Source organism: Cervus canadensis, chromosome 6, assembly GCF_019320065.1.
Source record: "Cervus canadensis isolate Bull #8, Minnesota chromosome 6, ASM1932006v1, whole genome shotgun sequence".
NCBI lineage: Eukaryota > Metazoa > Chordata > Mammalia > Artiodactyla > Cervidae > Cervus > Cervus canadensis.
This window is the reverse complement of record NC_057391.1, coordinates 9,738,707-9,761,373: the sequence shown is the minus strand read 5'-3', so window position 1 is coordinate 9,761,373 and position 22,667 is coordinate 9,738,707. Positions and strand designations below refer to the sequence as shown.

Here is a 22,667-nt window from a genome sequence, read left to right as displayed (position 1 = left end):
TTTTACTTCCTTAAATCAAAGGACTCGCCTTATTTCTATTAAACTCAACCCTGAATTTCTAAACTGGATCACAGAGACAAATGTGACACATTCTTATTCACTTTTTCATCCCTAACCAGATATTGTTTAATCTTTAACCTATAATCAGCCCAAATTATTATTTAAATGACTGTATCATCTGAAGTACTTCACAGAGGGGAAAAAATATAATATATGAATCACTACTATTTAGACTTGATTCAAACTACTGCATTTTAAAAGAACTTTTAAATATGTCTAAATTATTAAATATTTCAAATCATAAAACATGATACATAACTTTTATACAATTTTTAATGTTATAGATGAATCTCAATGTAGAATTCGAACGGTAATTTAGAAATATTTTTCCTACACATTTCCTTCTTTAAAACAGGCTCTAAACTAAGCCTTTTGTCATACCATATTTCTCTACTGTAACTTCCTTGTCATATGAAAATCTGTTATTGTCACTCAATAATTAAAGTATAAAATAACACAATCTATAAAAGAGTTATGTTTCAGAAAAAAAACAACAGATATGGGACTTAATTTAATCTAAAACAGACTTGATAACAATAATCTTTTGAATATAAAACAGATTTCTGACTTTTTGTTGGAAAGATACTGGCTTTCTTCATCAGTAATGGTAATGGACTGGTACTCATTTTTTTGTGACAAAGTATTTTGACACAACTGATTAAATTCCAAATGTAGTATTCAACAACATTACAAAGAAAAATTCAAGTACAGCAAAGATAAAATGATGGGTCTGATACCACATGGCTGCATATATGCTAAAACTAGTCAAATTAAGTGAAAAAATGGTATTTTTTTTTGGTCTTAGTAATTACTAAGGGCTGAGAAGCAAACAAACACTTTGTTAGGGATTTCAAATCCTGTACACAGAAAAAACTTGAATCCTAGAGTTCTGTTTTGACTGGCTTTTCTTCTGCCTGACCCTTTAAATGCTGGTATCAAGACTTTGTCTTTTTCAATCTTCTTCAAATGCTAGAGCACCCTCCCGGGCCGGGCTTCAGTACTGTTTCTTTTCCTGTCTTTTTCTCCAGCACTATTAAGCCCCAGACCAAAAGGCTAACTATTGTAAACTACCACCAAGACGTCCTGCAGACAACACTGTGCCCACATTTTTAAGACTGAATATACCCTGACCATGGTCAACTATTAAAGTCCCTTCCTTGCACCTCCCTCAACTCTCCTACCTGCTTTTGCAGCACTGAACAACCATAATTAAATCTTTGTTTATTCCAATCCTTTCCCGAGGAGCACATCACGACTGGAGAAAAAAAATATGCAACCATGTTGACCTTTCAGTTTATGATCACTTTAAATTCATGATGACTTAGCTCAAAGGAATCCTAAACGCTGCTACCCAGCAGCCATACTATATTTCCATAGCTAACTCACTCCCTTAGTCTTCTACATAGCAATCCATACCTTGTCCTCACTTCTCAAATCTCCTCCCTCACACTCATTCCCAGCTGACGTCCATTCTTCATTTCACTAAAACAGCAAAACAGTCAAAAGATAGTATCTACTAGTTCCCACCACATCAATCCACACTTGTCTGTATATATTTTTTCCATTATTATAATGAATTGTCAGTCCTTCTACTCCATTTGTGGTGTAGATTCCAATTCTTCTCTATTCAAACAAGAAGACTGTTCAACAATTTACTTCAACTTAGACTTCCCTGGTGGCACAGCGGCTAAGAACCCACCTGCCAATGCAGGGGACACGAGGGTGAGCCCTGGCCCAGGAAGACCCCACACGCTGCGGAGCAACTAAGCCCTCGTACCACGACTACGGAGGCCAGGTGCTGCAACGCCTGCGGCCTGCACCTGAAGTCTGAGCACCACAGCCCAGAGTAGCCCCCACTCACAAGAGAAAGCCCACACAGAGCAACCAAGACCCAGCGCATTCATAAACAAACAAACAAAACCATTTAAAAAAATTTACAACTTTCCTGGTATCACCAACTTTACCATCAACATGGGTTATTTCTCCTTTCTAAACACAAATACTCAACTCCACTTAGTCCTTTAATTTCTACCCTACAGTTTCTGCCCCCTTTACAAGTATGTAAATCCCCCTACAGAATTAGCTACACTACCTGTATCTAGATCCTCCCCTCCCTTTCTCTCTTTAGCTCACACCAATAAGGCTTTTTGTCCATACTGTTCCACTAAGACTGCTCCTGTCAAGGGTCCAGTAGCCTCCATACTGACCAATGCTTCAATGGTCAGCTTTTAGTTCTCATTTTGTACTTGATCAATCAAAAATGCGACACAAATAATCACTCCCTTCTCTTTAAAATAGTTTTTCCTCCTTCGATTCCGAAACATAACATTCTATTGGCTTCCCTCCTTTCTTAATGAGTCTTCCTTTTTAGACTACTACACTACATATTATGAACTCCTTATTGCCAAATTCAGACTGAAATTGAAGAAATTGGAGAAAACCACTAGATCATTCAGGTATGACCTAAATCAAATCCCTTATGACTATACAGTGGAAGTGAGAAATAGATTTAAGGGACTAGATCTGATAGACAGAGTGCCTGATGAACTATGGATGGAGGTTCATGACACTGCACAGCAGACAGGAATCAAGACCATCCCCAAGAAAAAGAAATGCAAAAAACCCAAAATGGTTGTCTGAGGAGGCCTTACAAATAGCTGTGAGAAGGGAAACGAAAAGCAAAGAAGAAAAGGAAAGATATACCCATTTGAATGCAGAGTTCCAAAGAATGGCAAGAAGAGATAAGAAAGCCTTCCTCAGTGATCAATGCAAAGAAATAGAGGAAAACAATAGAATGGAAAAGACTAGAGATCTCTTCAAGAAAATTAGAGATACCAAGGGAACATTTCATGAAAAAGACAGGCACAATAGAGGACAGAAATGTTAGGGACCTAACAGAAGCAGAAGATATTAAGAAGAGGTGGCAAGAATACACAGAAGAACAGTACAAAAAAGATCTTCACGACCCAGTTAATCACAATGGTGTGATCACTCACCTAGAGCCAGACATCCTGGAATGTGAAGTCAAGTGGGCCTTAGAAAGCATCACTATGAACAAAGCTAGTGGAGGTGATAGATCTCCAGTTGAGATATTTCAAATCCTGAAAGATGATGCTGTGAAAATGCTGCACTCAAAATGCCAGCAAATTTGGAAAACTCAGCAGTGGCCACAGGACTGAAAAAGGTCAGTTTTCATTCCAATCCCAAAGAAAGGCAATGCCAAAGAATGCTCAAACTACCACACAATTGGACTCATCTCACACGCTAGTAAAGTAATGCTTAAAATTCTCTAAGCCAGGCTTCAGCAATACATGAACCGTGAAATTCCAGATGTTCAAGATGGATTTAGAAAAGGCAGAGGAACCAGAGATCAAACTGCCAACATCCGCTGGATCATAGAAAAACCAAGAGAGTTCCAGAAAAACATCTATTTCTGCTTTATTGACTATGGCAAAGCCTTTGACTGTGTGGATCACAATAAACTGTGGAAAATTCTTCAAGAGATGGGAATACCAGACCACCTGACCTGCCTCTTGAGAAATCTGTATGCAGGTCAGAAAGCAACAGTTAGAATTGGACATGGAACAACAGACTGGTTCCAAATAGGAAAAGGAGTATGTCAAGGCTGTATATTGTCACCCTGCTTATTTAACTTATATGCAGAGTACATCATGAGAAATGCTGGGATGGAAGAAGCACAAGCTGGAATCAAGATTTCTGGGAGAAATATCAATAACCTCAGATATGTAGATGACACTACCCTTATGACAGAAAGTGAAAAAGAACTAAAGAGCCTCTTGATGAAAGTGAAAGAGAAGAGTGAAAAAGTTGGCTTAAAGCTCAACATTCAGAAAACTAACATCATGGCATCTGGTCCCATCACTTCATGGGAAATAGATGGGGAAACAGTGGAAACAGTGGCTGATTTTATTTTTCTGGGCTCCAAAATCACTGCAGATGGTGATTGCAGCCATGAAATTAAAAGACGCTTACTCCTTGGAAGGAAAGTGATGACCAACCTAGACAGCATATTAAAAAACAGAGACATTACTTTGCCAACAGGTCCATCTAGTCAAGGCTACAGTTTTTCCAGTGATCATGTATGGATGTGAGAGTTGGACTATAAAGAAAGCTGAGTGTCGAAAAATTGATGCTTTTGAACTGTGGTGTTGGAGAAGACTCTTGAGAGTCCCTTGGACTGCAAGGAGATTCAACCAGTCCATCCTAAGGGAGATCAGTCCTGGGTGTTCATTGGAGGAACTGATGTTGAAGCTGAAATTCCAATACTTTGGCCACCTGATGTGAAGAGCTTACTCATTTGAAAAGACCCTGATGCTGGGAAAGATTGAGGGCAGGAGGGGAAAGGGACGACAGAGGATGAGATGGTTGGATGGCATCACCAACTCGATGGACATGGGTTTGGGCGGACTCCAGGAGCTGGTGATGGACAGGGAGGCCTGGCATGCTGTGGTTCATGGGGTCGCAGAGTCGGACATGACTGAGCAACTGAACTGAACTACATGTTAGTTCCTTCTCATGCCTAATCTCATTTTTAGTTCATCTCGGTATTATGATACTTTTCAAATGGAAAAATGAAAAGCACATGGGGTAAAGTATGGGGGAAGGGATAGTTAGGGAGTTAACATGTACATACTGCTATATAGAAAATGGATAACCAACAAGGACCTACTGTATAGCAGATGGAACTCAGCTCAATGTTACATGGCAGCCTGGATGGGAGGGAAGTTTGGGGGAGAATCGATACATGTATATCTATCGTTGAGACACTTCATATCCACCTGAATCCATTACAGTACTGTTTGTTAATTGGCTATACCCCAATACAAAATAAAACATTAAAAAAAATAAAAAACAGAAAACGGCAAAATTCTGTAAAGCAATTATCCTTCAATAAAAAATAAATAAATTTTAAAAAAATGAAAAAAACATAAAACTCAAAAGCAATTCAACAGTTGTTAATACTCTGCCACATTTGCTTGTATGTGTACCTATACGTGTATATTTTGAACTAAAGCGTTTATTAAGTGCGAGCAGAGAGAAACTTCATTTCTTAATCCTTTGGCATATACCTAAGAATAAGGCCATTCTCCTTTGTAACATTAGCAGCATTAAGACATTAATATAACCCAATCAAAAAATGGGCCAAAGAACTAAACAGACATTTCTCCAAAGAAGACATACAGATGGCTAACAAACACATGAAAAGATGCTCAACATCACTCATCATCAGAGAAATGCAAATCAAAACCACAGTGAGGTACCATTACACGCCAGTCAGGATGGCTGCTATCCAAAAGTCTACAAGCAATAAATGCTGGAGAGGGTGTGGAGAAAAGGGAACCCTCTTACACTGTTGGTGGGAATGCAAACTAGTACAGCCACTATGGAGAACAGTGTGGAGATTTCTTAAAAAACTGGAAATAGAACTGCCATATGACCCAGCAATCCCACTCCTGGGCATACACACCGAGGAAACCAGATCTGAAAGAGACACATGCACCCCAATGTTCATCGCAGCACTGTTTATAATAGCCAGGACATGGAAGCAACCTAGATGCCCATCAGCAGACGAATGGATAAGGAAGCTGTGGTACATATACACCATGGAATATTACTCAGCCATTAAAAAGAATTAATTTGCATCAGTTCTAATGAGATGGATGAAACTGGAGCCCATTAAACAGAGTGAAGTAAGCCAGAAAGATAAAGACCAATACAGTATACTAACGCATATATATGGAATTTAGAAAGATGGTAACGATAACCCTATATGCAAAACAGAAAAAGAGACACAGATGTACAGAACAGACTTTTGGACTCTGTGGGAGAAGGTGAGGGTGGGATGTTTCAAGAGAACAGCATCGAAACATGTATATTATCTAGGGTGAAACAGATCACCAGCCCAGGTGGGATGCATGAGACAAGTGCTCGGGCCTGGTGCACTGGGAAGACCCAGAGGGATCGGATAGAGAGGGAGGTGGGAGGGGGGATCGGGATGGGGAATACATGTAAATTCATGGCTGATTCATGTCAATGTATGACAAAAACCACTACAATACTGTAAAGTAATTAGCCTCCAACTAATAAAAATAAATGAAAAAAATTTAAAAATTAAAAAAAAGACATTAATATAACTCAAATGCCTTTTATAATTTTGCCACCCCAATCAGACTGCAATCAAGCTTCATCCATTGTATTTGATTATTCCATCTCTTTAATCTGGAAACGTTCCCTCCACTTTTTTTAAACTGACTTTGACTTTTTGAGAAATTAGGCCAGTTGTTTCACAGAATATATACCTTCTAAATTATCTCTCTCTCTTCATTGCATCACTTAAAACATTCATGTATCTTCTTAACCTTGTATACCTAAGACATCAGAGTATCTAAGGGTTTATTAGTCTTTGGACCTTTTCTCTCTTCTCAAAAAGTTTTCTAGCTTTTAAATCCCATCTACCAGATGAAAAACCCCTAAAACTGTGACTTGTCTCTGGCACTCTAGACTTACATATCCAACTCTCTACTTAAAATCTCAAACTTCCCTGGTGGCTCAGATGGTAAAGCGTCTGCCTACAATGCGGGAGACCCGGGTTCAATCGCTGGGTTGGGAAGATCTCCTGGAGAAGAAAATGGCAGCCCACTCCAGTATTCCTGCCTGAAAAATCCTATGGATGGAGGAACTGAGCAACTTCACTTTCACTTAAAATCTCTACTTGAATGTTTTGTGGGTATCTCAACCTTAAAACATTAAAAATCACCAATGTTTCTCCCTTGCTTTTCGCTTCACACCTAGGGGCATCTCCATACTTTCAGTTGCTTAGGTCTCAAACTTTTAAGTCATTCTTGGCTCTTCCCTTTCTCTTATGTCACATTAATCTGGTGCAAATTAAAACATAAGCAAAATCTGACCACTTCTCATCCACTTTCACTGCAGCCACTTTTATCTAACTAAGTCACATGGTTTCTCTTAGATTACCACAATACCTTCCTAAATCGTCTCCTTGCTTCTGCCTCTAGCTCCCCCTTCAGTCTGCTTTCATCCAGCAACATGTTGCAAACTAAATCAGATCACATTAATTTTTCTAGTGAAACCCCTTCAGTGATTTCCCACTTCGCGAGAAAAATTCAAAGTTATCAAAATTCACTACAAGACCCTACATGACACGGACTTCCTCAACTCTCTGACATCCTTAACTTCTACAGTCTTTTCCAGTCACACTGGTCTCTTTGCTGTTCCTTGAACATGGGCAAACCTCCACCTCAGGGTCTTTGCAGTTGCTCTTCCTTCTGTTTAGAAAGTTCTTCTCCCATGTAGACACGTAACTCACAACTTCCTCTCCACTGGGTCTTTTTTTCAAAGGTCACCTTTTTGGTGAGAATATTCTCTCTCTATGCTAGGTATTAAATGGCAATACACGTATTAAAACTGCAACAACTAAATACATCAGAATCTTTTTTAAAAAAATTTTCTCCACTTACTGCCATCTAACATAGTATACATTTTATTTATTTATAGTCTATCTCTCCATGACTCTCTCTACATAAACTCCATGAAGACAGTTTTAACTGCCATATCCCCAGTGCAGAGAAAATAGCCTGGTATACAATAGGCACTCATTGATTTACTGATTAAATAAAATAAGGAATAAGTAAGAATAAGAAAGGAGATAGAAAAACTGGACCTTTGTTATTTCCTTTTTTTTAAAAAAGTATGTATTTAAGTATATAAGTATGTATTTTTAATTCAATAGACAGACTAGCAGTAATGATGTGTGATTAGGCATCAAGAAAATAAAGGCAATTATAAAACACATACTTTTTAAGGTTCCTAGAATCTACAGTATCTATCAGTCTATAAGATATTTAAAACTTACACTTTTCTTTTCCCTAACACACAAAATGATTAAACTGACTGTATTTTTCCAGATTCCCTGAGCCACCTGACCCCCTTTCTCCTATACTGTCAGTTCCCCGCTCCCGGGTACATTTCTAGAAACTTGGCTTCATTTTTGTAATTTTCAGCAGCAAAGTTTAAGGAGAAAGCTATGAGTGAAGTAGGTAAGAAAATCTTAGCAATTTTTAAATGGCTGTATAAAAATCTCAGCAACATTTATACCATGTACTCTAGCATCCTTTCACAGGCACTTAATTCTTTGTCTTTCAGTAAAGGGAATTTTTTAACTGAGTATCTCAAACTTCAGAAGAAATCCTTACAAAGCCTTCTAATGGCTGCGAGAATTCCTAAACAGGCAGCTAGTTCATTACCATGACTACACTCTTGGCTATGCTCCCTATAGTCAAATTTCTGAAAACATCTGGTATGAAACAACAATGCACTACATGATCAAACAGGAGATAAATATGTCACCTAATCATGCACCGTCATAACAAGTGTATCTAAAAGTTCAAAACCTCTCTCCAAGCACCAGCATTCTAGTGCCGTGCCACGCCACACAGCAAGCTCAAAGTGAACTAACACACCAACCTGATCGTCTATCCTTTTGTTTCAGTCATTTGACTTGAAAAGCAGCTGATTTTCAAGGCATTTCCCTAGATGCTCTAATGCTAAACTCAACATGGCAGAAAACTACCTTTCTTCTATGAATCCTTTCCCTCTCTACAAACCTCCCCCAATATCTAATTGACATAACACCACAGATAGGCTGATGCAGTCTAACAATTAAGTATGTGGCTTTGGAGTCACTGGAATCTGAGTCCTGGTTCTCTAACTGAATACAATTATCTAACTGTATCATCAGAGGACAAAGGTCACAAATTGCCAAAGCTTGAAAGGGGGTTATTGTGAGGATTACATGAGATAATACATGGGAATCATTCAGCATAATGCAGGGCACTAGGTAAACATTCATGAACCATTAGCTATTATCATTGCAACATCTTAAAAAAATCTTAACTCCAGAATGATCTTTATAGTCTCTTATGTCCCATGTAGACTTAAATCTTTCCTCATCTCTATATAAACAAAGGCTCCTCTTTCCTTTATATTTTTGCTGCCTAGACTTACATTCAGGTCCTAATCATTTTTAACCTGGATTATTAAAACTTCATTCTTATTGAACTACTTTCCTTTAGCACTTTTCTTACTCCTTTTGTTAACCTAATTCAGTAATTTTTAAGTCACCTTAAGGATCTTCGACTTACATCCATAATCTTTATCCTTCAAAATGATTCTATAACAAGTATTTTCCAAGTACCAACTATCTGGCATTGGGCAAGGTAATGGAGATACAAACATAAACAAAACAGATGGAAGTTTATTTGAAGGAATTTAAATAATACTTCTTCAGGCCCTGTTTCATCTTATACGAGTCAGGTTTCTTCAAAACTTCTGTATGACAGCAGATAGTATCAACATTTCAGTAAAGTATCATAGTTAAGAGAGTGAATTTTGCATTCAAAATTATCTGAAATATTCCCCTTACTACCTATGAGATTTTTGGCCAGTTTCCTTACCTCTCCATATGTCCCATTGGTAAAACAGGCATAAAATAACACCAACTCATGTAAACTCAATGAGATAATGCATATGATCTCCTTAGAACAGTTTTTCCCACCAAGTAATAGCAATTATTACTCTTACATTATTGTTCCCCCCTCCAAACCTTTCCAAAACAGTATCCTACGGTTATCGTACTCTCCTCCTCTAATGTTTTACCACTCCTAAATTCTCTCATTCCCTCCTTCAAGCTTTCCCAAACTGATCAGAAGAGGTGCATACAACTCCTAATTCTACTCTATCTGGACTAAGAACTCCCATAAGAACTTCCAGTTATGGCCAGCCCGATTACACACTTTACTATTTCATGTCTACATATCACTCTCACCAAAAAAGAAAAAAATGAGAAGTATTCTTTGATGTATATATCATACAAACACAACTATTTATCCAAATATCCAGTATTAACTACATATTTTTCCAAGTTTGTTTTAGCTTGTTTTTTTTTATTACAAATTTTAAGTTCCTACAAAATATATATTCCAAACTATATAGCATTTGCAAGGAGATCCAACCAGTCCATCCTAAAGGAGATCAGTCCTGGGTGTTCACTGGAGGGACTGATGTTGAAGCTGAAACTCCAATACTTTGGCCCCCTGATGTGAAGAGCTGACTCATCTGAAAAGACCCTGATGCTGGGAAAGATTGAGGGCAGGAGGAGAAGGGGATGACAGAGGATGAGATGGTTGGATGGCATCACCGACACAATGGACATGGGTTTGCATGGACTCCAGGAGTTGGTGATGGACAGGGAGGCCTGGCGTGCTGCAGTTCATAGGGTCGCAAAGAGTTGGACACGACTGAGAGACTGACCTGACACAGGACCGACATATTTATTCCGGTCTTACTATGTAAAGAGACAGCTAAATATAAAAGGGGATCGCTACTGAAATCAGCTAACAGTAGGCTTGCTGCTGCTGCTGCCAAGTCACTTCAGTTGTGTTCGACTCTGTGTGACCCCCCAGACGGCAGCCCACCAGACTCCCCCGTTCCTGGGATTCTCCAGGCAAGAACACTGGAGTGATGGGGATGGGGAACACATGTAAATCCATGGCTGATTCATGTCAATGTATGGCAAAAACCACTACAATATTGTAAAGTAATTAGCCTCCAACTAATAAAAATAAATGGAAAAAAAAAAGAACACTGGAGTGGGTTGCCATTTCCTTCTCCAATGCATGAAAGTGAAAAGTGAAAGTGAAGTCACTCAGTCATGTCGACTCTTAGCGACCCCACGGACTGCAGCCCACCAGGTTCCTCCGTCCATGGGATTTTCCAGGCAAGAGTACTGGAGTGGGGTGCCATTGCCTTCTCCAAATAGTAGGCTTACTATTTTTTTTATTAGCTTGAAACAGGATATCATTAGGTATTACATTTTATAAACTACACATTTCTGAACTAGTTTATAACAATGAAATTGATAAATAGATTTTCTGACCCAATTTGTTGCATTCATTTATACACAAACAAATATACACAATTTGAAGTTTCACTTACTCAAATTCTGTAGCATAATATTTCAGAAAGCCCAGTAAGAGGTCCCCAAGGTTTGATTCATTCTTTGAGAGGTAAGGAGGAACATTACATGGCGCTTGATGTACAAGGTGCAACTGTACAGAAGGACTAAAAGATTCCTATCAAAAAGAAAAAGGAAAAATGTGTGAGGCCATTTAAAAACACACCCCCCAAAAAACCTTATAAATCTTAATATAAGGCTGTCTGGAGAAGAGAGAATTTTCTTTACATTGGCAATGTGGAAATCTGAAGATTTTCTCCCAGTAAAGATTTCAACAATGTATGGACTAAGCCAGAAAGAACCTGAAAAACTAAGACATTCTAATCCTCAACTGAGGTATATCACTCAGTTAACCAAATGAATTCCATGGGAGCAAAAGTTTTTTAATTCATATATAAAACCTTACAGTACATACCAAGATTCCATCCAATAAATATAGATTTCTTTACAAATATATCTCAAGGTAAGAGCTTTTTCTAACTGCCACTTAAAATCTCGCAAAGGTCATAGAAGTTTAATATATAAATAGTACTGACACTGATTTTAAGAATTTTTACAATTCTATTTCATTTTTGTATTTCATTTTTGTATGTTGCATTTTAGAGGGAATAGAAATAATGTTCAACACAAACTGAACTTGAAAAATCAAATCAGCAAGCAATATTGAGCTATTCATTTTTAGTACAATATTCATAAAGGAGGATATCATGTGCTTGCATTCTAGGCCCAAAGAAGTCACCTATTAGAAAGAATACCAGTGAGTACTTATTCTTTCTGCCTATGGAATGCCATTCATTTTCACATCTGATCTTTCCCTTATTAGTAGAAAGTTATGGCTCTAAAATAAACTGATAGAAATTCTCAAGTAATATATATCCATTATCTTAGAAAATACTTTTTCAGGTAATTTTCACAGTGCCCTCAAAAAAGGTTTTCTATATTCTCCTTTGCCAGTAAGTAGAAAGTTTTAAAAGCAAAACGATTAAACAAAAAGACGAATTGGTTAACCAGACATCGGAATGACAACTATACTTAAGGTTCTCAACTACCCAACAGATCAAACTTGGGTTTATGGATATTAATTCAATTAGTAAAATCAGAATAACCCCAGTAATACGGAGAAATAGGGTAGTGCACCTATTTAATGGTATTCTCAAAATACATCAGTAAAAACAAGGGGCAAGAAAATAGAAACATCTTCTCCTCCTGCCCCATTATCTATAATTTTATCAATAATTTTAACTACCAAGAAGTGATTATCTTTTTGCCAGAAGAAAATATCCTACTCCAACCACAATTCACAAAGATGGCATTCCTAAATGTGGGACTTGCCTTACACATCTAACAGATGTAATATTACAGGTCATGACCCAAGTAGAAATCTTCTTTATCCCAAAGACTAGGGGGTCGGAGACAAGCACTGATTTGTAACAGCAGAAGGGAGAACAGGTCTCTCACTTGTCTCACTCTTACATTCTCTCTTGTTAAGCATAAAACTGGGCTTAGGATTTTAAAGTGTAAAATTGAAATAATATTCTCCAGCAAATTAAACAAAAAGGTATAAGTTCAAATGACAGGAAAAGAAGTGGGTCACTGTTTAACAATTTCTGCTCTGAAAGCTTGCTAATTTTGATTTCTAGCACTTAGCACAATAAACATTCAATTTACAAAATGATGCTGAAACAGAGCAGCCATTTTCTTACTTGAAGTTTAAAACTGTCCGAACCTCCTTTAAAATTTGTGTTTTTCAGTAATTTAAAGAAATATATCAGTAATTGTGAGATTAAAACTGTAGCGTTATAAGGCCTATTGTATTAAAATGCTGAAAGACCCTGGTCTGTGTTGTCTTAGCGCCACTGTTCTTTTTCAAGATCATATGTAAAAAGGGTCATATCATACCTACTGAGGGAGAACTAAAGGAGAAATACAAACAAACAAACAAAAATTAGGATCCAACTAAAAGAAGCTACGAGTAAAAAGGAATTCTATTTAACCTTAAGTAACCCCCATTTTTGGTAATCCTTCATAGTACAGAAAGATTTTCTGCTTTAAGAAAAATTTCATCCAAGTTATTTCTTTAAAAGGAGCTCCCCAATTGCATTTATGTATTGAAATAGAGTATGTTACTTCAGATAGGATGAAGGTGGGCAGAGTTTAAGCTAACAGATTAGAAAACACAGAAAGAGTAATCCAAAAGCCAAAGAAATAAAAGCAGCCTTTAAAACTACAATCTAAATCCACAGAAAAACAATTTAACCAATACAAAACCTGTTTCTTACAGCATTTTTCTCCTTTGGATTATTGATATTTATTGGTTTAATTTTTTAACACAGAAAATATACTTACTATTTTCTAAGGTTCTGTCTTATTTTGGGCTTCTGATATCCAAATATGCAATGACTTAATTCCTAAAACCATGTTCCAAATGATATTTAAATGCTGAAGACACATATCTTCCATTTCTCTTCACAATACCAAGTTAAGAAAAATTTAAATAAGTAATCTCAAAAAACATCTGAAAAGTCTCACTGTTTCTATCCATACAACTGCCTAACAAAAACACCTTTTGCCAGACTCCCATCACTTTTTGAGGCTGTGTCATAATCTTTAAAGTCCAAAATGTGGGCAATTAAGCACTTTCTGGACTACATTAAACTGGGTTAACTTGTTTACTTGGTAACTGTTCTAAAGGTATAGCTTAAATGAAAGATGACTGTTTTCCATCTCTAAGCAAAGAAATAAAAGCTGCACAATTTTCTAAGAATATGAATTATTAAGGCCTAGAAAGAAATGTTAAGGAAGATCTCAAAGAAAAGGATAACCGATACAGAGCATTTAAGTGGAGCTATAAGTGAATAGAGAGAACTAAATGATACACTGAAGTTCTACCAAGATTTAACTACAAGCAGATCATCACTAATCTAGTGATGTATATTAAAGATTGATAAATAAATTGCCTTTAAACTTCATCTGATATGAGATCTTCCAACTTTTGAAAGGAGTTAAAGTATTTAACACAAAATAGAAGTACTATTATGAAGTGGTGAAGAGCCTGAGTTCTGGAGTCAGGCCTAGGTATAAAACCTGTTCTTCCATTAGCTACATGAATTTAACCACGTTACCTAGCTTTCCAAACGTCAAGCTCCTTCATCCATAATACAAGGAAAATAATAGCATTCACAGGGCGTTATACAAATTATATGATACAATGTATATGGAAAGAAAAGTAACAATAGTATTACCTACTTATTAATTATTCAGTATATGCCAGGCATCATCACTATTTTAACTGCACATCTACAATAACACACTGTGGTTTCCTCTGGCAACTTTCAATGTATTACTTTGGAATTAACTTTGGTTTCTGAAAATAGGAAGATATCACTAGGGAAGGAAACAAATATAAGTTGTCTTGATAAATCTACCTAGCATAAGTGTAGCAGGTAAATCTCATAAAATGCTTACATTAAAATAAAAATCCCTTCACACACTTAATCTGAGTTTATATATTTAAACTTCTCAACTTCATTTCTTTAACTCAATAGTAAACACTCTGTCCTCTATCACTGATGTTGCTTTAGGTCAATAATTAAGAAGTAATAATCAATAATGCTATATATCGTGATATAGTTTTCAAAGATAAAGATGTCTGTTTTATCCTTTTCTTTCATTAATTCAATATCACAACTGAATTGAAATATTACACTAACTTTTTAATTAATATTTTCTAAATTTTGAAGAAACATGAAAATGACAAAAAATACTTTATAGAGGGAAGAAAACATTCAAGAATAGGTCCAAAAGTTCACATTATTTACATTTCTACACTTTCTGAAGTCTTCTTTGTCATACTACTTAAAAGCATAAATACTGATACCCAGCTGTACTATACATTCATTATAATAGCTCTTCATAGCAGAAATTTATTTTTAAAAGGAGGAAGATGAGACAGATTCCAGAAGGTTCTTCTTGTTAAATGGTCTCTTCTCATAGACGACCCACCATGAACTGAGAGGCCCCCACTGCAGCAAGACTATTTACAGTGAACCTATATTATCCAGCACCTCACATGTGAGCATTACAAGAATAACTGATGTTCAAAAACAAGAACATCACTTCTCAATCAACAAAGATTATATTACATTTAATTTAGGTCCTATGTCAATGTATTTATTATATTTTCTCATACATATAAAATAAGTTCTTTGAAAACTTTGATCACTCAACAGGGATTTTATGTTTCCTATATAGCATGACTAGTAAGTTCAGAAAACTCTTCTTAAAAGTTTATGAATTAACAGGTAAAAAATGTGGTTTTAAAAGGCTTGTCAAACATTCTACGCAAGCAGCTTAAATATTTCCAAAAAAACCAGGAACAAGAATGACTATGGAGGAAAACAGAAATGGTAAGACTTATATAAAGAAAGAAACAGTGAAATCTGGAAAAAAAAGAAGAACATAAAAACTAGAAAAGAAACAAAAATATTCATATAGATTATTAATATGTACATTCCCAAGGTTTCTCTAAACTCAAACTGAGTATATATTAAACTTTTTCTAGTAGGCACACTTCATTTCTTGAGGGTTTCTAATTAACTTCACCAGGATTCTTAATAATGTACATACAAAGACAGTGTACATGTTACCTCTTAGAATGTTACTTGATAAGATCAAATGAAACATTAAAAGGTTATCCAATTGTTCAACTTCTTAGTGCAGATGGAATTCCAACATCTCAACTTGCTTCATTTGTAGCAATGCTTCCTAAGGTTCACCTAACTTCACATTCCAGGATGTCTGGCTCTAGGTGAAAATTTTTCCTCTGATTTCAAATTACACGTATGTTAGGCTGTAAAACTTCTGAGCTACTAAAGAAATGTTCTAAAACTACATTTTAAAGTAACATGAAAAAAACTGGTCTGAGTCCAAATGTGCCTTCACCAACTAAGTATATTTCATTCCCATTAATGATAATCATCAGTGTCATACAAAAAGTTCCATCATTAACATAAAGGACAAGATTGTCTGCCAATAATCAAAAAAAATAGCAGAGACTTCCAAAAAATTACATGAAATATTCTTAACATTCTAGTGGTCAATGTTTACCTCAGCCTATGTAGAAATATTATCATAACTTAGAAGGTAACTATTTCTATTTTTATTCACAATAATATTGCACATAATAGTTCCACATACACTTGTCATAACAGGTATTATAATAATTTATAAGAAACACTTACTGGGTAAATTTTTTGGATGGATGGAAGGATGGGTTCAGGTAAGGCTATAAAAAGAAAAAGTTTAAAGCTGCCGTGATTCATGTAATTCATTTTACAAAGCAATTAATTTGTCAGCTACCCACAGGTATAAGACTATATGGGTTTATGCTAAAATTCAACAGTTTTCACATATTTTGTGAAATTAATTCTGATCCCTAAAAATTAAAATTCAAAATATATCAAAGTTGACATTTTAAGGTCTATTAATAAGTTATGTATACTTCTATGTAAACCAATGTTCCTTACATGGTTTTAGAAAAATAGATCATCAATAAATGGACACACATTTGGTCCAACACTAGACATACACACAAAATAAGCAAGACAAGGATTGTGCTACAGATATTAAACAGACATTGTTAAGATGGTTCTAACTATCAAAAAAAACTTTGAAAGTACAGTCCAATGGCACTACATCGTAAGAATAACAGCTCTATCATAATTGTTCCTTTATTATTTAATTTCTTCTAACAATAATATCAAAATTGAGATAGTTTTAGAAAACTGATCTATACTGAGGAAAAAACAATTGAAAAAAAAATCTTCAACTTCATTTATATATTTTAAAAAAGAAAACCTTAGCAAAGTTTAGAAATCTAAATCAGGAGATCTGTACCAATCCGCTATAAAATAAAATTTTATACAAAAGAATCAGTATCTTCATATGTCACTGTATTTTTAACTGCCATTCTTCACCCTTCAACAGCTTTCCCCGAATCCAACTTCATTAAATGCATTAACTGTAATTTCACATCATTATAATGTAGATGGAACAACAAGAAAGGCAAAGTGCTTAATACTTACAATATAAGAAACAACTATAAAATACAGTGTCTTGAATATGGTAAGATACAAATAACACATTTATAAGATTTCTTTAAGATTAAAGACCAATACAATACTCCATAGTAAACTATGTGCTTAAGAATTATAAATACATTATATAGACAGCTTACCCTTGAATAACTCAGGGGTCAGGGGTGCCAACCCCTATACAGTTGAAAATCTGCATGCAACTTTATAGTTGGCTCTCCGTATCTGAGGTTTTAAATCTACAGATTCAACCAACTATAGATCATGTAATAAATACTGATATATATATATACAAAAATCTGTAAGTAGACCCACACAATTCAAACCTATGCTGTTCAAGGATCAACTGTAGTTAAATAAGTTCAGCAACAAAGAATCATTAATTCACTTTTAATCTGCTATTTAGCAAAAATTTTTAAATGAGTACTGGAATACATTAATGAACACAAAATCAACCATTATGATCAATTTATATGGTCTCCAACTATGATTATAAATGTATAAATTTTTACCACATAGTACAAAGTAGGATGCTTTATTTAAATATCTTTTCTGTATCACACTTTACTCCCAAGTTGAAAATTAGAACAAAATAATAAATAAAATAAAATTAGAATAAATTTCCATGATAGTATGGAATGTTCACAATATATGACTAAGAATATTAGGGGAAAAAAACTCACTCATTACTTACCAGAATCACCCTCAGGAATTAAGGCTACATATCTTCTTTCCCTAAAGGCATTCAAATGCTCAAATTCTAGAACACCCTATAAATAAACTCAAGCCCCAGTCACTTAATCTTAAAAGTCTCTGTATTTGTCTAACATTTTAATAGAATTTTAATAATTTTCATTATAACATAGATGACAAATGGAAAACTCTGACTAGGAATTAGTTTAAGTTTTAAGTCTAGAAATCTAAACTCTATACCCATTGAATACTCCCAGTAAATAAAAGACTGTAGAAACTTTTTAAAAAATATTATCGCATTCTTGTGACAGAATCACAACTAGAATGCCAGGAGAGAAAAATAAACACAAAACACTGGAATAGGGTCTTTCAATAGATAAAGAGTCTTTAGAACTAAGCAATGTGGAAGTTTTTGAGGGCAGGGTTATCATTCAATAAATCCCTTGCCTTAAAGATTTAAAAATACTAGTCATTAGAGAAGCAATTAATATACTCTGGCAATTATTTATCAATGCTATCCTGATAGTAACCTCGAAACATTTAGTAGTTTTTCCAAATATTTTATTCCAAAGCAATACAGATTCTGGAAGAATCTCTGTAACATCTATTATGACATCTATTTTGAAGTCATAATATTTTGCTCTTTAAAAAGCAAAATAAGACAAGTTTATTATTAAAATAAAAGACCAATAGACTATACCTTGAACAGACTTAATCTATACAATTTTACTTTGCCTGTATTTCAAATGAGACCTTTCTTGTCAGGCCTTCACTAATTTATACACACACACGTTCCATGCTAATTCATCAAAGATTACACTAATAAAAAAAAAAGCAGATCCTCAACGACACTAAACAACCACTAATTCTGAAAATGCAAGAATAATTTAAAAATGCCTAAAGATAGATCTATACCTGGTAACGTGGTAAACAGTCCACGACTATTCATTCACTCATATTATTGTTTCTAACCAATTGACACTTTTGCCTTTACTATTAACTTTTTTTTTTAATGTTGACTCACCTATTTCTTTTTTTTTTTTTCCATTTATTTTTATTAGTTGGAGGCTAATTAGTTGGAGGCTAATTAACTTTACAATATTGTAGTGGTTTTTGCCATACATTGACATGAAATCATCCCTCTGGGTCTTCCCAGTGCACCAGCCCCGAGCACTTGTCTCATGCATCCAACCTGGGCTGGTGATCTGTTTCACCCTTGATAATATACATGTTTCGATGCTGTTCTCTCAAAACACTCTTAATATTAGATTGCTAGTAAACTCTCTTCTCAATGAGTTTTCCCCTCATGCTTTCAGGAGTCACATTTTCAAGCATATGCAGTTTGTAATTGGGGCTTCCCAGGTGGCTCAGACAATAAAGAATCTGCCTGCAATGCAGGAGATCCAGATTCTATCCCTGGTCTGGGAAGATCCCATAGAGTAGGGAATGGCTACCTACTCCAGTATTCTTGCCTGGAAAATTCCACGGACAGAGGAGCCTGGCATGCTACAGTCCTAATTGTTGAAATTTGTGCTAGGAAATGCATTAATTAACCTTTTCAACCTTTCTACATAGAGAGGACCTGTTTCCTTTCTCTGTTCATGGCAGAAAAGACATTAAAGCATTTAAAGTTAAATGAAACTTAAAGGTCATCTAATCTAACTATTAGTGTTACAGACGAATATTAAGGCCAGCAAGGTAGAATTACTTGGCCAAAATCACAAAAATTAGTTAACTGTGGCAGAGCTAAAACTGCTCAATACACCTGAAGAGTCTTGCATGACAAGAAAAGCAATTACTTATTTCAATCTCTCTAATTTCTTCTAGGGAGGAATGGGTTAAATCTGCCAAAGTACAGAATTACACAGTATGTCTGGGTAGCTGATGTCTTTTAACAAATACCTAGAAATGGCTGATTCGAGTGCCATAAATTACTAATCACCTTAGTAAATAAGACTACTTTGTCAAGAACAAAATACATTTAACAAAATCTAAACCAAGTTTTAACATGATTTTATTACACTGGTAAAACACTAATATTTGAATTTGTCCTTTTTTGGTCACGTTGTACAGCATGAAGGATCTTAGTTCCCCAATCAGTTATGGAACCCAGGTCCTCCGCAGCAGAAGTGTGGCGTCTTAACCACTGGACCACCAGGGAAGTCCCACTAATATCTGAATTACTGCTTACAAAACCTCCATGGAGCCTCTGTGATTAAAGTACATTTCCTAAAAAAGCAATCAAATTAAAATTTCTAATGTAACCCAAAAGAATGGAGGGATAGGGCACATATTGTGAATGTTCATGCATGTTATATGTTTTAGTCAAATCTGATGTTTAAACCACAACTAAAACTAAAAAATGAATAGACACTAGGTGGTAATACATAAGTGTTAGCCATATTCTTCTTCATATTTTATAAAAGAATTATTTCTAACCAATTCTATTTGTCATGAAAGTAAACTGCAATCCACAAAAGAATACAGTTCACTACAAAAGCATCAAAGGTAATGTTTCACACTGAACTATAAAATTGAACAAAAATAACTGGTGATATGTAAAGTAGCATCTAAAATAGCCAACATCGCTTTGGTGCGGCAAATCAATCATCAAACTCGTATATATCCAAGACTGTTCAGCAACAAAAATATTATAATTAGCTTGAAATATTTTAACAACAGAGGAAGAATATCTAACCTTTCTGATCATCACTGAATCACAAAATTTTGGCCCATTTAAACTATTTTAAGTCTCTCTCAGAATCTGAAAAAAATTCATTTGATTTCATTGTTCAGCTAAAAATATACTTACTTTATATATAATAAAAATATCTATAACTACAGTAATATATAAAGAAAATAAATACTACTGTCTATAAATAAAATAATAAAAAAATAAAATAAAATAAAATAAAATAAATATTACTGTCTATAAATATGCCAGACAAATTTCTGGCATATACCTTTTCAATATTTGTATACATATGAATATATACACATTCATAGCAACTATTTTTTGAATAAAATTGGTATTTTATTGTGCATGACAGCATATCATGAGTTTCCTTCTATTTCAATAACTTTAAAACATGATTTTTAGTGTTCATATAAATTTTTAGTGTGTTCATATAAATGTAATATTCATATTAAATTTTAGTGTTCATATAAATTTAGTGTTCATATAAATTTAACATTAGGATATATCATAATTAATTTAACCATTAAATTAATGGGTTTTTTATAATCTTAAATTATTTTTAATCTTTTATTATTTGAACAAATACCATGAAAATAGCCTTATATAAATTCATATAAACATCCCTCATTATTTATCTGAGGATAAATTTCTAGATATGAAATCACTGAGTGAAAGGGTATAAACATAAATATTACAACACTGCTTTCTAAACTGTGAAACATTAAGCCAGAACACATCACAGCCTAGACATACTGGTAAATGGTCTTACATTAATTAACATCAAGTATTTCATCCAATCTCCAGGACAGCCCATAGAAAATAAAAGCTCCTTTAAACCAACATGAAAATCATTTAGAGAAAAAGGAAAATAATTTAATTCCTGGTTCAAGTGAAAAATAAAAAGAACATCATGAATGGTGCTTGAGTTTATTTTTACAGGCCTCTAAACATTCATCTGGCTTAAGACAATGGGTCCACAATACAGTGGTCAAAGTTCTTTGAATACTAAAGCAAATATAGGAAATTGTCAAAATTTAAAAATACAATGAAACTTCTTTATAATGTTTTCCAGGGGTAACATTACCTAAAACACTTGTTCAAAGCAGGAAAGTAGGAAATGTGCCTTAGAAAAAAACTTTTTAAAACGATATCTGAATATAAGATCAACAGGAAAGACACCAAAATCAAGTTTAACTGCATTTCCATTTTAAAAATTAGGAAAAAACCCCATAATACTTACTTTGTAAATAGTGCAAAACCATCAGTACAAGACTATAGCTGCTTAAAGTACCGCGACTGGCGTCATTTATATCATGGTGACTGGCCCACTTCTTAATCACCAGTACTAACGGACGAACTCGATTTTCAACTGAAAGTAAAATTAAAACTTAAAAATGGTAAGAAGACATTTCTTCTTTCAAGTTTCTTTGAAAGTTTACATTATTTCCCAACTCCATGCCGATAGAAAGGGCAATCCCTCCTGCTATTAAACATTTTGCTTAACCATAGATATGTCTTATTTCTATATAAAACATACTTCAGTTACTTTTTTAAAATTACAAACTATCAAAATTCATTTTACTGAGTTATATAACTGGTGGTATGTGATTTCAGTGTAGTAACACATTACATATATAAGAAAGTGAGACATATTGTACACAAACATAATTAAAGAGGTGTCACACATCTTTATAAAGGAATAAAGGATAAACAGAGAAGGTAATAATTATCTGAAAATAAACACAAGAAAACTTACGGTATGCATAAGTTCTGAGAAGGAATGTGTTTCTTATTCCAACAATATTGTTTACATTCAAGTCGAACTCCACACAACTATTTTCAAAAAAAAAATAAAAATTTCAGCTCAAGTACAAATTAAACTAACTCCCTAGTAACTAAATTTATATGCATCCATTCATCCAATGATACAAAAACGTCATGGGCCCAAAGACAACTTTTAGTATGATCTGATATTGAAAGATATGTATTATACCAGTAAGGCTACAATCACTCTTAACAAAAAAAGTTTTCGTTTTGTAATACTTTTCAGATAAACAAAACTGTATAACCA

The 22,667-nt window shown here is 34.6% G+C and overlaps 1 protein-coding gene across 2 annotated transcripts in view; it reads right to left on the bottom strand.

The window, feature by feature from the left end:
• Positions 1-22,667, bottom strand: part of TENT2 (terminal nucleotidyltransferase 2) — a 61,916-nt gene that overhangs the window by 5,660 nt on the left and 33,589 nt on the right. For both annotated transcript variants that reach the window (XM_043470752.1, XM_043470751.1), the window contains 4 exons: positions 22,353-22,429; positions 21,837-21,965; positions 16,354-16,397; positions 11,095-11,231 (listed from right to left, as the gene is read on the bottom strand). In XM_043470752.1, coding sequence (XP_043326687.1) covers positions 11,095-11,231; positions 16,354-16,397; positions 21,837-21,965; positions 22,353-22,429 — 387 coding nt within the window. The remainder of the gene's footprint in view (positions 1-11,094; positions 11,232-16,353; positions 16,398-21,836; positions 21,966-22,352; positions 22,430-22,667) is intronic.